Source organism: Pteronotus mesoamericanus, unplaced genomic scaffold, assembly GCF_021234165.1.
Source record: "Pteronotus mesoamericanus isolate MK-2021 breed Mesoamerican mustached bat unplaced genomic scaffold, CSHL_Meso_final contig_164, whole genome shotgun sequence".
Lineage (NCBI taxonomy): Eukaryota > Metazoa > Chordata > Mammalia > Chiroptera > Mormoopidae > Pteronotus > Pteronotus mesoamericanus.
This window is the reverse complement of record NW_026555065.1, coordinates 5,999,526-6,014,973: the sequence shown is the minus strand read 5'-3', so window position 1 is coordinate 6,014,973 and position 15,448 is coordinate 5,999,526. Positions and strand designations below refer to the sequence as shown.

At 43.8% G+C, this 15,448-nt stretch overlaps 1 protein-coding gene across 1 annotated transcript in view; it reads left to right on the top strand.

Moving 5' to 3' along the window:
- The window catches only part of TLN2 (talin 2), a 401,255-nt gene that overhangs the window by 269,625 nt on the left and 116,182 nt on the right, over window positions 1-15,448 (top strand). The window contains exons 19-26 of the mRNA XM_054565330.1: window positions 668-876; window positions 1,493-1,591; window positions 5,105-5,272; window positions 6,473-6,767; window positions 9,115-9,281; window positions 12,563-12,691; window positions 13,220-13,333; window positions 14,800-14,913. Of these exons, the coding sequence (XP_054421305.1) occupies window positions 668-876; window positions 1,493-1,591; window positions 5,105-5,272; window positions 6,473-6,767; window positions 9,115-9,281; window positions 12,563-12,691; window positions 13,220-13,333; window positions 14,800-14,913 (1,295 nt within the window). The remainder of the gene's footprint in view (window positions 1-667; window positions 877-1,492; window positions 1,592-5,104; window positions 5,273-6,472; window positions 6,768-9,114; window positions 9,282-12,562; window positions 12,692-13,219; window positions 13,334-14,799; window positions 14,914-15,448) is intronic.

Below are 15,448 nucleotides of genomic sequence, written 5' to 3'. Positions count from 1 at the left end.
GAGTGCTTCAGGCATTTTCTCCCACTGACCCAGGAGAAATGTGGGGAACATCTCATTCCTTTGTGTCTATATCATGTATCATCATTAAAAAGCACTTATGTAGCTCTTTTCATTGTTCATCAGTGTGCTGGCCATACTTCAAAGTATATTGAGGTCAGTTTCTCCCTTCTGGGAGCTTACAGTCTGAATGACGAGATCCATCCCGTGTGCCTTCTTCTGTCTCGTTCAGCGGTAGTCTTTTCTGCTGCAGCATGACTCCCCGCCTTGCACTGTCGAGTGAGGGCCAGGAAATATCTTGGCTTTGCTGTGCAGCATTACGTGTTTCAGGAGCAGAGTTGACCACTCGCGCGCGTCCCCTCCTCCCCGCCCCCCCCTCCCCCAGCTGCTGACGGTGGCGTAATGAAAAAGACTGTGAGCTGCTCGGCCTTCATTTAGGAATGGTAAAGGTGCTTGTTCAGTAGTTCAGGGTGAAAGGACCCTGTGAAGAGCAGCACCTTGGAGACAGGGAGCCGTTCCTCCCGCTGTGCACATGCAGTGCTTTGTGTCTGACTCCTGCAGAGGGATGGGTGACGAGCTGCTGCCATGTGTCCACTTACCTCCTGCCTGCCTAGGCTCTCCTCACTCTCCCCTGCCCTCCTTTGATGGAGATAGTCCTTCTCTGTCCCAGGTGACCCTGCAGACACTGACTACACAGCTGTGGGATGTGCAATCACCACCATTTCTTCCAACCTGACGGAGATGTCCAAGGGCGTGAAACTTTTGGCAGCCCTCATGGACGATGAGGTGGGCAGCGGGGAGGACTTGCTCAGAGCTGCCAGGACCCTCGCTGGGGCAGTGTCGGACTTGCTGAAAGCTGTGCAGCCTACTTCCGGAGAGGTGAGCTCTTGGGGTAAGCTGTCACTCCGGTTCTGGCGAGACAGGTGCAGCCTTTGAGTATCATGGATGGGGCTCTTGCTTCCTGAGCCCCACTGTAGGATTTGATACAGTGTATGTTAGCTCTTTTCACTGTATGTTACCACACTGTAAGGGTTTGCAGTTTTTGAACTGGGTGCAAATCCATGGTCCAACATTCAGGACACGCCTGAACTCTTAGTAGGAAGCCTCCCTTCTCCCTGCGCTGCCCCCAAGCTACTTGATGTGATGGAGCCTCAGAAATGAACAGATATGACAGATACACATTTAATGGGGATACAAGTTTCGCACCCTAAATTCCATAAAGTACGTATCAACTAACTTCCTGCCATCTGAATGAGACTCATTAGTAGAACATTTCAAATCTGTCCACCTATTGCTGGTTTGTGAGACCTCAGGCGTTTCCTTGCACAAATTTCACCAGGATGTTTACACTCCCTGCCTGGCAGGTAGTCGGAGAGTCTCGTTTCGGTGCAGAAGGAGCCAATCCCACGGGATTCCTCACCCTGTGCTGCGTGTCTGTTGGCACTGCAGAGGAAGTGCATTTTCTTTCCAACCAATGTGTGTTCTTTGTTCATAGCCCCGACAGACAGTTTTGACTGCTGCTGGAAGCATTGGACAGGCCAGTGGGGATCTTCTGAGACAAATCGGAGAGAATGAGACTGATGAGCGATTCCAAGTAAGATATTTGCAGCCCATAATCTTGGAAAGGAGCCTGAGTGATGGTCTAGATCCAAACTGGGAAAATGTAACGTAAAACCAAATCTTCCTTGAGCTGTCAAGAATAAGATTGAGGCAGGTTATCTTAGGGGCAAGGTCTTTGTGTGTTAATTTGAAATTTTTTTTAATCAAGAACTAATTTCACTTATAGTCATCTTTGTAAAGCACTTTTTAACTGTTTTCACTGGTCAGTATGCTGGACGTTCTTTAAGCACAAAAGTGAAGAGAATAATGTTATGGATTCCCTTGTCTCTACCACCCAACCTCTACAATTATCAGCTCATGGCCAGTCGTGTTTTGGGACAGTTTTTAATTGTATCACTACAGAGTCCTCCTGTAAGAGTGAACACTTGGACTCCCGCACACTGCGCTCACACATACCCTAGACTTCCCTTCATATTCAGAGGTGGGGCTATTGTCTGTGGCATCTATCTGTGTCATCCAAAACCACAAGTATGGTGAAGAAGTATTTCTTTTTGTCACCCTTCTTTTTCAATACCAAGGACATGTGCTGTTTGTCCCTGGTGAACAGCTGTAGCCACTGTGTGTAGCTGGCCTGATGCACTGCCAGCTCAGACATGGTCCCAATTTGTCTGCCTTTGTTGCCAGCCACCACAGATGAGGTGCCAAGGCCTGCTGTTAGGAGCCTTGGGCTACAATGAGCTGTTCTCGAGCTGCTCTTCTCACGTACTTGGGAGCAGATGCCTTTCACTCCTCTTTCCCTTCATCTTAAGTCTTAATTTTGAAACTTACATATCAATATGTTTTAGTTAAATTGTTACAGTTCAAGCCCCCGTCCTCAGGAAGATGCCCTTCTCCAAATCCTATGTCAAGTTCAATGTCTGAGAATTCTGTAGTAATCCAGAATAAAAAGATCATTCAGCTTTACTCTAGCATTTAAGTTTCTTGCTTCATCGGTGGCAATTTTGCATGTCATTTTATTTAGAACTAACAAATGACCATGTATCTCATGATTTACCCACAGATGTATTTGTTTCTTCTCTGCTTCCACATACCTGCAGAGCCAGAGCCATAGGACTCATTTGTATCCTGCAAGGCAGTAACCCATCAGAGCTTGAATGCTCTGTCATGATGGAGGGTGAGACCCTCCCCCTCCCCCTCCAGTATTCCTGGAATATGTCCTACTAAATCCAAGTTAGACCTGACTTCTCCTCAGTCAGATCCCTAAAAGCCCTTTGCTTTTTTTTTTTTTATTACAGCAGATAATTCTTCGTAGGCAGATACTTACGTAGGAACTGTTGGAGAACTAGGCTTAATTATCTTGAAGTAGTCAACTTACTTTCATCAAAAATACTGCTTTCCCCAAAGTGTTTGGGAAGGTTGAGGGGAATGTCACGGTTCTTCCTTAAGACATCTCATGCGTCCTTGTATTTTTGAAGACTGCCTTTTTTTTTTTTCCTTCAACAGATTGTTTGCATCATGTATGAATGCAGACTGCTTCCTCATGTTTGCTTCTATTCAGATATGCTGGCAGGTTCAGGTTCAGGGTCTGGTCCTGTGGAGGCCTTCTTACCAGGAAAGGCCTGACTTGAACGTCTTCTGTTTCCGTAAGGTCCTTAGGTAAACACCAGTTCAGTAAGGTGATCCTGCAGCCTCTGCGGTCAGGAGTAGCCGTTGTCCTACTCACACTGAATTTCTTACTCTCTATTTTTCAGGTTCTTGAGATCCTATCTCAGAGTTTTTCTTTGGGTCCTCAAATGTACTGCATGTTCCCAGACTTAACAAAGATTTATTTTACAAGGGCTACATAATAGCGGTCTTGTTGAAAAGTTTGACAAAGGCCTTGTCAGCAACTATAGCAGTAGTATCATGTTCTTTTTCTAACTGTATTTTTTTTGATAAAATTAATAGGAAGAGCAGAATTTCTATAAATGAGTCTGACAAAGCCCTTTAGAACAATCACGAATCTACATGACCAAATCTTGGTCCTTGCATGCAAGGACAGATTCCTATCAAGTGAAGGAACACTATTACCCTTTGGAAAGTTGTTTTCCTAAATCTTATTAGTAATTTGTGGCATTCAAGTTGTGTTTTCACTGAGCATTGAGATATAGGTGCCCAAGAACTGTAACTTTGCAGGCCGTGTTGGGAACAATTTCTAAAAGTCATGTGGCAGACAAATGCCAGTCAGATACCAAAGGCATCTTCAGCTTTTGATACCATAGGCTTTCCCTGGAATCCAGTAAACGTCAAAGACCTAAAAAAGACTGACTGAACTGTTCCTTTAAGACTGCTTGGCTTTGTCCACTTTAAAATCCACTTACTTGGTGGTTTCTAATTTGCCTGGATAGCATATAACCTTTGCTCTGTGAAATTGCAAAGGTTGAACAGACTTTCCAGTTTATCTTCTCCTAAGAAATCTTGTTGTAAAGACTCTGTGAGCACCCTTTGCATTCAGAATCAAAATTGTGTTTCATTATTATCTAATGAATTAGTAAAGACTTCTGACCACATTTCCTCTGGGAGAAAGTCTTCACATGTTTATTCAAAATAAAGTGGCTTATATGCTGGGATATGTTTGGGAAGGCATTTCCAAACCAAATAAACTACCTTCCATATTCAAAGTAAAGAAGTAAATTAAGTGTAACAGTGGTTATTCTTCAAGTCACACAGATGGGTGACAAAGCTGGTGGGCGAAATCAAAGGATTTTCCATCCTGCAGGCAGAATGCTTTTTTGTTGAGTTGAAGCATAAACTGATCTTTAAAGGCTCAAAGATGCAAGGGCATCTTCAGTGAGGTCACAGCTTGCAGCTGCGGAGCTTGTAGCTAGTTTATTTATGTGGGCTCCCTTCCCACTCTTCATAATAATCTAATCCCTATGCAGAAGGCTGCGTATCGCTGAGAATTCAGAGCATTCCTTAGCTCTTGAGCTGTAGGTGTTGCCTGTGTGTGTCCAACGTTGCCCTCTGGAGGCAAAGATGTGGCTGAATTTGTGGTGATCACTTGGATCCTTGTGCAAAGGAGAAATCCCAAACATAAATGTTCACGTTACAGTGAGGCACGATGACTTGGAAGCCATGAATTGTATTTTTTCCTGCAGCACGTAGTATTTGCAGCATCTGGGTACATTTTCAGCATCTTCTGATCCACCACATGGACCACATTCAAGAGACGTGACTCTCAGTATTGGATAAGTGCATGAATGTTAATCAGTGGTTAAAATAAAAACTGTTTCCTCGAATTAACCTATTTTAGACTTAAACCTGGGCTACTTAATGAATGTATAGGAGAATATATTATTAGGATGAAAGTCTCCTTCCTTAATTAACTAAAGATAAGTTGACATCTCAGAAAAATATGTGGAAAAATATATTTTGAAGTACTGAAGGAAAAAGGTCAAATGGAATTCTAATAAAATGATTAAGTGGACACGACGTTTTATTTTCCTGAAGGGTCATTAGGAAAACAAATGAATGACTAGTTTGTTTGTTTTTAAATTTTTTTTCTTAGGATGTTTTAATGAGTTTGGCCAAAGCTGTTGCCAATGCCGCTGCCATGTTGGTACTAAAGGCCAAGAATGTTGCGCAAGTGGCAGAAGACACGGTCCTACAAAACAGGGTGATTGCTGCTGCCACGCAGTGTGCCCTCTCCACCTCCCAGCTTGTGGCTTGTGCCAAGGTAGGCCAGCCAGCACCCTCTGCCCTTTCTACAAAGTGTCACATCCTCTTACCTGCCACCGGTCATTGACGGGGGAGACTGGAGCAAAATTCGTAAAAATTTTCTGAGACTAAGAGTTTGCTTCAGGCGTCTATTTTTAGGTGATACGATAGAATTTTTACGTAAACTGCCCGATTCTGCGTTGATCATTTGTTCTTTGCTCAAGTCCTCCAGAAGCGGTACTTCCTGTGTCTAATTGCTATCTCTACGTGCAAGTTGCTGTATCTCCCATTTGGACTCGTCAGTATGTCTTCTTTACACCAGCCCACAATGGGTTCTTGCCTTGTGCAGTACAGCATTAGAAATGTTTCAGAAGTAACCACAGAGCGTAGAGGGCTCTTTCTCTTCGGCACTGTGTCAGAGGGCAGGCCACGAGGATTTACATCATTGCTGTCAGAGTGTGCACACTCTTTGTACTTAACCTTGTTAATCACCATCACCCCAGTGCACTGAATAGGAAATTGAGGCCCTTAGATGTTATTACACAGAAGCAGTAAGTGGCAGAAGAGAGTTTTTTAACTCAGGCCAGACTTCAAATACCCTTTCTACTCTACCATGTTGGTCTTCACTGAGATGATGCATCAGAAGATGGGAGGCATCCGTTTCTCAGCAGATGACATCACGTACAGCGCTGATCTGTGACCTGGCTGAGCCTGGCATTTCCTGTGCAGTGGGGGATTTGCAGCATCAGCCAGAAGTGCCATTGATGGCCTCCCTCCAGCTTTCCTTGTTTACCCTGCTCATATCCACAGACACTGGCAGAATCTCTATGCTTTAAAATACCATGAAGCAGAGTTCAGGTGTCTCTGGAAAAAGAAATACAGTTCTTTTAGTTGTCTTACTATTCTAGCTCAGAAGACTCAATTCACAGGTTCCTTAAAGGAGGAGGTATAATTGGTAATACTAGAAATTTCTATTGAAGTAGTCTGTAGTCAGATTGTTATATGTCACCAAGATAAAAATGAGCAGGCATCTAAAGTCACAAAGATAAAGCGAAGTAGTGAAATACAAGAAACTGCAGTGATGGTTTAGTTTAATTCCTGATCCTATAATTAAGGAACTGAGGCCCAGAGCAGGAAGGGACATGGTGGAAATGCTAGTGCACACTGGGGACCGAGAATTGACCCGCAGTGCCCCAGACCTGCTCTTGTCTCCCTGCAGGTGGTAAGCCCCACCATCAGCTCCCCCGTGTGCCAGGAGCAGCTGATCGAAGCGGGGAAGCTCGTGGACCGCTCCGTGGAGAACTGCGTCCGCGCCTGCCAGGCGGCCACTGATGACAGCGAGCTCCTGAAGCAGGTCAGCGCAGCGGCCAGTGTGGTCAGCCAAGCCCTGCACGACCTTCTGCAGCATGTGCGACAGTTTGCCAGCCGCGGCGAGCCCATCGGCCGCTATGACCAGGCCACCGACACCATCATGTGTGTCACCGAGAGCATCTTCAGCTCCATGGGCGATGCTGGTGAGGGGCTGGGCTGGGGGCGGGTGGAGTCAGTGTGGGTGCCCTGATAGTGATAACAGTTGCCTGGGAGCCTGGAAGGGCCAGTTCTCACCATCCTCAGTCAGAGACGTCCTCTCTGAGGCTGGAGAAAAGATGGAAGATTCCTAATGTCCCCATCCATAGCAATACATAAAGATGTACAGTTAACTAGGTTTTTTTAAAAAATTGTTTAGATTCACAGTAAATCCCTTGTGATCTAAGAATGTCCATGTTGCACATGACAGGGTAAGTCAGCGCAGCCACAGAAGGAGGCAAGAATGAGTCCCGCTAGAAGGTTACTGCACTCACAGGTCCCAGAGAGGAGGCTTGCTGCATACCACGCGACGTCACAGGGGACGTGGCAGGTGTTGGTCAGGCAGCAGAAAACAGGACTGAGGGGAGAATTTGGGCGAAGACCTTCACTGGGGTTTCTGTTGGGGAGGTAGGGCACAGCAGGGTGAACGGTTTGGATTGGCTCGTGAGAGTAATTTCAGCAGGCTCTGCGCTAGAGGGGCTGACCCTAGTTGCCTGGTACGTGGCGCTGGGATGGTTAAGGCAGAGGAATATTGCCTCCTGGCCACGTTGCCTCTGGCTCAGGCTTGGTTTGCCTGTCAAAAGCGTGCTCCTGGCTGGACCCACTGCTGTTTCTAAGAATTGGCTAGCCCAAGAATGGCAGTCTCTCTCCGTCCAGAAAGGTGTGTTTTCAGATGCCAAACATCATCATGTACAGAAAATTTAAAAATATATAGTACAACGCACCTTTTCCATCTACAGTATTAGTTTAAAAGTATGTCTCCTCAGACTTAGCCCATCACTATCCCATCTGAACCTCTGGAATTGACCACTTACCAATTTGTTTTCATCTGTCCAGAAATTGTCAGTCTTCCTACAGTCATGTATTTGTGCATGTATAACACCTTCTTCCTTTTTAATATTTTGGTTTACTTTGGGGATATATGTAGGGCAAATTCCTGTTAGGGAAAATTGCTGGGCCAGTCGATATACGCATTTTTTAATTTTAAATGTGTCCATTAAGGTCCCGCAGTTTTTAACCTTGCTAGTAGTTTGTGAGTGGTCTGTTTTTCTACTGCTGCATCAATGCAGAGCAATACTTTATAACAATTATTTTTTAAAGAAATTACCTTGTGCTTTTCTGTATCCTTCTTAAGAGATTTAAGAAGATAACAGTGCTCCACCTATTTAGAATTTTTTGTTATTCTTTTTTTTTTTTTTTTACTTTTTAAATAAAATTTTTATTTTGGAATACTCTTAGATTTACAGAAAAGTTCCAGAGGGAATGCAGAGTTCTCATCTACCCTTCCCAGTTTCCCACTTTTTTAGCATCTTCCTAACCTATGGCACATTTGTCAGAACTGGGGATTTAGCATGGATACACCGTTGTTAACTAAACTACAGACATTATCCGGATTTCACCGGGTTTTCCTCTAGCGATGTTTTCTTTTTCTTATCCCAGGATCCAATCCAGGATACCTTGAATTTAGCACATTTTTATTTTCCTGAAAGCTTTTTTTATGCTTAATGTTACAGTACTTCAGCGTTTTTCTCAAAATAACTTGGGGAGAGGAATAGATCCCTTACACGTCAGTAGTTTTTTTTTACTGTTGACTCTATATCCCTCCCACTTCTAAAAAGAGGTTGAAGTGGATTTCGGTAAAATCACAGGTACAATAAAATCAGTTACTATTAACAAGAGCAAAACCGATATTGGGAAGAAAGGGTAAGCAAAGGGAAAATGGACAGGGAAACCTGGCCTAGGCAGATCTTAGCCTTTGTACATGAAACTAGGAGGTCTGTGCCTCCTGGTAGCGAGAGCCAAATGACAGAGTTCACTTATGTGATGTTGCCTGTCTGGTGTTAAGTAGCATGCACATTAATTCAAAATCTGAAAACGTTCTCTATGTACATTACTCCAAGAATTTATTATAGGGGCTTTTGTGTAAGCCGCTCTTGACATGAGGTAAATAATATTTTCTATATAAGTATTTACTAAATGTCAGTGCACATAATAAATCTGCATAGTTCCCTGCCTTCTCTTTATCAAGAGCTCCTTTTTGGTTGTTTATGTTATTTTTATGTCTCATAATTAAAGATTGAACTGGCTATGTTTGGGGCATACAGCCCTGTAGCCTCAGGGACTATTTTTGGTTCTGGGTCTAAATCGGCCACAGTCCTTAAGAACAGAGCGTGGGGCTTACCTCTCTCCATCCCTCTTGCCAGCAGAGTAGAAACAAGACTGCTGACTCCTGAGGTTTCACTCCAAGCTTTATAAAGCAGACAAACAGACCTCATCCTCAATCCCACCCTCTAGGTGAAATGGTGCGCCAAGCCCGGGTCCTGGCCCAGGCCACCTCAGACCTTGTCAACGCCATGAGGTCAGACGCAGAAGCTGAAATCGACATGGAGAATTCAAAGAAGCTCCTGGCAGCGGCAAAGCTCTTGGCTGACTCCACTGCTCGCATGGTGGAAGCAGCAAAGGTATTATTACGTTGGATTTGTTCAACTGACAAGTGAATGTTACTAAAAGTTAGGATTTAGAAGGTGTCTTCAAGATAGAGAATGGTCAGCCAACTGTGTGTTTTTGTTTGTTTAACACCTATGATGGCTTTGTAATGTTTAACCTTGTTCAAGTGGAAAAGAACAAGGCTTTGGAATATATGAATGAAGCTCTTCAGGGAGTGGTGCTCACAGCCATGGACGGCAAAGTCCCCGCTTAATGAGCACTGTTTTTCCATCGGGTCAGCACCATTGGCTTTATTGAAAGTGGTGATTTACTTAAAGTCGAGATTTTCCACAGTAAATTCACGTACATCTATTTTCTTCCTGCAGCCTTTATGTTACTTTGGCCGTCGTCTGACTTCTCAACTAAATTCTGATCATGACCTTTCATAGCAGAGTGCTGCCTGCCTCGCTGTTCCTCAAATCGCAATAGCAGTTTAATATATTATAAAAGAGTTTGAATGAAGAGTTAAGAGCCAGCTTTGTGCTTTTGGGCAGTGATGCTGTATCATGCTGCTGCTAAGAGGCAGTAATTCTTAACTTGGGGGTCTGTTTCACAGCCCTTATGAAATATACTAAAGGGTATCCTCCTCAATTCCGCCCCCAAAAGTGCTGGTTTATGAGGACACTGGTGTGTGTGTGTGTGTGTGTGTGTGTGTGTGTGTGTGAGAGAGAGAGAGAGAGAGAGAGAGAGAGAGTTCCACAGGAGATTCTGATGCCTATGGTGAGGACTGTTTAAAATGGATAAGGTTATGTTTTTCTATTTTGTTTTTATTATGCAACTAGCACATTTCTTGTGGAATTAGTAGAAAGTGCAGATAAGTGTAAATAAGGGAATAAAAACCACCTTGAACTTCATACTCCCCAAATAACATGTTTAATATATTTCTATGCACTTAAAATTCATTAAAAATCCCAACATCTTATCCTATCTCTCTGGCCTCTGATAGGAGTGTATCTCAACCAAGAACATGAATTACTTCACTTAAAATGTAGTATGACATGCAGTGAACCCTTTAGGCTCGCCATTGTATTACCTGAGGGACTGATAGTTCTTTGAGATACGGCATCAGTAGGGCTGAGGAGAAACCCAAGGAGGGGCAGGGTCTGAGCTTTCTTCCTGTTTCTCGATCACTGTTTCAGCTGAGACACTCCACTTTTAACCACCCCTTCTAGCAAAAATGCCCTTTAGGGTTTTGTATAGTAGCGCATTTCTCTTTGGTTTTTACTAATTTTGTTTCTCTTTTCCCCTTTCTAAATTTCAAAGCTGTTTCAAGCAAACCCTCATGTTCACAAAAATTACTTGCTAGACTGGAAAGAATCTTACTGAAAAATCTAATAATCAATCCCTTATTTTACAAATCAGAAAGTTAAAACGCAGAAAGGATAAGCCTATCATCACATAACCAAGACGAAGCTAGGAATGATGTGCACATTTATTTCTAGATATGCGGTGCTCCCCAGACCAAGTCACTGAATGTATGAGTTACTAAAAGCTTTTTTAAGTTATTTCTGATTATTTATATTCTGTGAAGCAATATTAAGTGTTTTTGTAAATTATTTCAACTTAATTAAAAGTCACTTTGTCTTCATGGCAATATTTTAATTTTCTGAATTTTCTTGCAAGTTAAAGAACATATGGCTAGACTAACAAAGAATGTATTTAATGTGCAGAAAAAAAATGTATGTATTTTATAATTAGTAACTAAGATCTCAGGCCAATATTAGTACCCCATATATAATATACAATCATCAGGAGAGAAGACATTGCTGAGGAAGGATCCGAACACCCACATCAGTATAAAGTGCAGAAATGGTGGTTTCCTGCTGCGCAAAATCTAAAGTGAGGTGTGCCACTCAGGACACTGATAAAGGAGCAGCTTAAAAGATATGATATAGGTTGTCCATCAACTCCTTCAATAAATAAGGTGTGTTATTTCCCCCCAAATAAAGCAACAAACGAACTTGATGATCAGAAAAGTAAAATGACTTTCATAAGCTGACAAAAATCACAAAAGTACCCCAAACAATCCTTTTGCACATGAAATGCAAGAATATGGTTTCTTAGTTGCCAGAAACACAAAATCAAGACTACTAAAAGTAGCTCAGGTTTTAAAGAATAGAATATTCTATTCGAGAGGATTGCCAAAACAGTGCTGTCACAGATGTTAAAACTATTCCATTCAGTATGAATTCCTATAATTTTCATACATAGTCCGAAGAACTAAGTTCATGTACATTGGTAAAGTTGGACATCTGGCCATTTGGAAAATGTAGATGTTCAGAAAATTGATTTTTGGTAATCGGCATATATTTATTTCTGCTTTTTCCTCTGTCTTGTGAGCATATATTGTTATCTTAAAGTGTTAGTGGAAGCTTGTTTGTCTACATATCAAGCGCTGGTCACAAAACACCCAGGCCTTGTGAGAAAAATTTTGATTGCTGCTTTTATTGCAGGTGGGAGTGGAAGGTTGGGTGTGCTTTAAGCCTTTGTTGAATTATTGCACAGTAAAAGTATATTCTCTCCCTATACTACTTTTAGCCATTCCCTACTTCAAAATTCCACCCATTTAATTAAAACCCACTTAGAGCCCTAAGACACTTTAACCTACAGCAATGCAGTAAAAAGGGCTGTGAAATTACACAAGGGAAGTGTGGCCGTGGGCTATACACGGTGCCTTCCCCTTTCCCTGCCAGGGTAGGGCCATCGGATTTCTTTCTTTAATTCACTTGTTCTACTTCACTGTACATTCCAGCCTGCTCTCTAGAAATTCATTCTTGAGACATGGTCTGTCATGCACAGTATTTCCTTACAGCATTTTGGGTGGCATTCCTGTCCCCCTGCCCAGCCCGCCTTCCCTGTGTTACACTGTAACCGTAGCCCATTCACATTTGCCGATGCTGCAGGACAGGGGAATCTTTCAGCAGTGACGTGTGTCTGGCATGCCAGTTAAAATAAAATTCTCTCTGAGGGATATGGACAGAGGGAGATTTATCTTAGCATTTTTTAAATCATGGATTTTTGGACCGCAAGTTAATTTATTTGGACTACCAAGGCTCTGATCTCTTGTGTTTAATTATTTCTCTTCGAGTTCTACTGGTAAGTTTATTTTGTTGTTGAGAGGAAACATCTTTATCATAAAGATATTGCTTGAAGCCTTTGACTCTCTCCTCCAGATACTTTGTCTTCTAGGAAAAAGCAAAATTGAAGGTATGAATTCAGTGTCTGTGGCATGAAATGGTTATTTTCACTTTCCCAGGGGGCTGCAGCCAACCCTGAGAATGAAGACCAGCAGCAGAGACTGCGAGAAGCTGCAGAAGGTCTCCGGGTGGCGACGAATGCTGCTGCCCAGAACGCTATTAAGAAAAAAATTGTCAACCGATTGGAGGTCAGTACAGAGGCTGAGTTTTCTGGGTGTTCATTTTAGATGGCAAAGCGTTATTTGAAAGAATAATAAGATTAATAAGGAAAAGCCCATGGAAAGAAAGCTAAATCAAGATTGGTGATACAGTTTAATGGTTTACGTATTAGGAACATTTTGGAATATTGGTTTAGGTACCTCGTACATTTAAGCTCAATGGCTTAGGCACGTTGACGCAGTTTGAAAAATTGCCTCCTAGTTTCAGAGAGCCAAAATCTTTTCTGAGTTTAGCATTCTTGAAAGAAATTCAAAAAAATATTTTTCAGGAGGGCCCCCGGTTTTTTTCCTGGCATTAAAGGATGTCCGCACTCAGGGCATCGTCGCCGGGGGATCATCCGTGGCATTCAGAAGGCAGGGTCTATGCCTGCAGTTTCTTCTCTTACATGTGTGGCTGTCCAGTGCCAACCCTTTAAGAGAAGGGACATATGTAAACGTGCCCATGTGTAGGTTGGCACATTCAAACCCTGGCTCACCTCCTCTCCTTCCTCTCCCCAGATGGCAGCAAAGCAGGCTGCCGCCGCGGCCACACAGACCATCGCTGCCTCCCAGAATGCGGCCGTGTCCAACAAGAACCCTGCGGCCCAGCAGCAGCTGGTCCAGAGCTGTAAGGTGAGGTTTCGGCTGCCAGAGAGCCAGGTCTGCTGTAGATAACCCTGATAGCATTAGAACGCCAAGTGCCCTGCTAATTGGGTTAAGTCTGATCACCAAGGCCCCTAATCCAGTTTGTTCAGGCTCCCATGCTCCAGGTGTTCTCTCTCTCTCTCTCTCTCTCTCTCTCTCTCACACACACACACACGCCTGGTTTTTGTCTATTAAGTGGATGGCCTGTGTGAAGGGAGAGTATCATTGTCTTTCCTTTGGATTTTTTTCTTTCTTTTCGAGAGACCAATCAAGGAGGATCAATGACGAGGCCATTTTCTTGCCCTGAAATAGTACCGAAGCATTGAATTTCGAGAGGGCCTTTCTCTCTCTGAGAGGAGCGCCTTCGTATTCAGCCTGTACTCATCATAGCAAGGCTGATTTCCTGCTTTGCACTGATTGAACCTCGGGGATTTATTTTACCCTGTCTGGCCTCCGCGGCAATGAGCTTTGATGTTTTCTGTTGTTGTCTCTGTTCTTCCGACACCTGGGCCTTGATGGCACGTTGAAGCCAATGTACTACAAAGGGCACAGTAAAACACCTTTGCTGCCTTCCCTGAGGGCCAGGGGCATTGACCCTCCAAGGAAACCCCTGGAGGGTGCCAGACACAATCTAATTGTGTAGCCGTTGCCCATGTGTTGGCAGTATGTCTGACTGAAGTCTCCTGAAACTCCCTGCAGTTAGCAGTGGGACCTGGCCGGAGAGGTATATTTGATTGCGCCTTCGGGACTGAGAGCCAACTGCCCTCTCTTTTTTCAAATCTCTGTGAAATTGTTCCCATGTAAAGGATGTTGCCACTTCTGCTTCAGAAATGGCTTTACTTCTGAGGGGAACCACTCTGGGCCTCCAAGGTCACAGTGGGAGATGGTCACTTTAAAGCAGGCTCCCCTCAGGGCTGCTGCTCCTCCACCCTGTCCCCTGGGTCGGGGGTCTTTCTCAGTTTGAGAAATGAGGAAGGCGACTTAGAACAGAGGCAAAGGAGCCATGGTGACGTGAAAGCTGAACGTGTACCTGCAAACGAAGGCATAGAAGCACTGAAATATGCTGGTAGTTAAGTGCTTCTCCCGCTTTCTTCTGATCATGAGGCCATATGACTTGAGTTTATCCACCTGTGAATTGAAGAGACTCTTCGATTCTACGTTTTCCACCTTAATGAGCCAGGATAGTATGAATTGGACCTGGGGACATTCTTTTAAGGCCTCATTGTGGCTGAATAGATTGGGACGTTTGGGACCGCAGGGTAGGTAGACCATGTGAGGGAGAAGGGTACCCAGAGGTTCTGTGTTGGGATTCAGGGTTGGTAAGGACCCACCTGACTAAAGATGCTGTGTAAATCCACGGCCTGGGACAGGTATCACTTGGGTGATTTTTCTACCTTCTTTTGGTAATTCACCATGCTAGATGTGCTCAGTTTTAATTTTCCTGCTTCATGTAGGCAGTGGCTGATCACATCCCTCAGCTGGTCCAGGGGGTGAGAGGGAGCCAAGCTCAAGCAGAAGACCTCAGCGCCCAGCTGGCTCTCATCATCTCCAGCCAGAACTTCCTCCAGGTAACACAGGAGCATTCACCTTGGTTGTGCCCAGAGCCCTTCCTACCCCTGACCCCTGCCACCCCTCTCCACCACTGGGCAGAGCGTGCCCTTTATCCTTAAGGAGAGAAATTAAGGAATTCCTTAGCCATGAGGAATTTGATAGCCATAGCAAAGTCTTTGCAGTAAGCAGACCGTGAAGCCCTCCTCTTTATATTTGCAGTTTCAGGAGGGGTCGATTCAGCTTGGCAAAGCAAAATGCTTATGTGCAGGGAGATTGCCCCAGGAAATGGCATGTAATCTGTTTTCCTAAGGAGTATCATCTTAATTTCTTTTCTATGAGAGAAAACATGTAGTAGGTTGCAGGTTTGATGTACAGCCTAGTCCTGGGTCTTGCTCTAGGTTTTCTAGTTTCCTGAGTGTCTAATGCTATTATTCACAGCCTGGGAGACAAGATGTGGTGAGTGCACCTTCTTCAAAGGTATGATAGTTTCTTATGGCAATTGTGGAATGAATAAGTATTGTCAGTGTTTGTGGGTGAGGGTGGATTTACTTT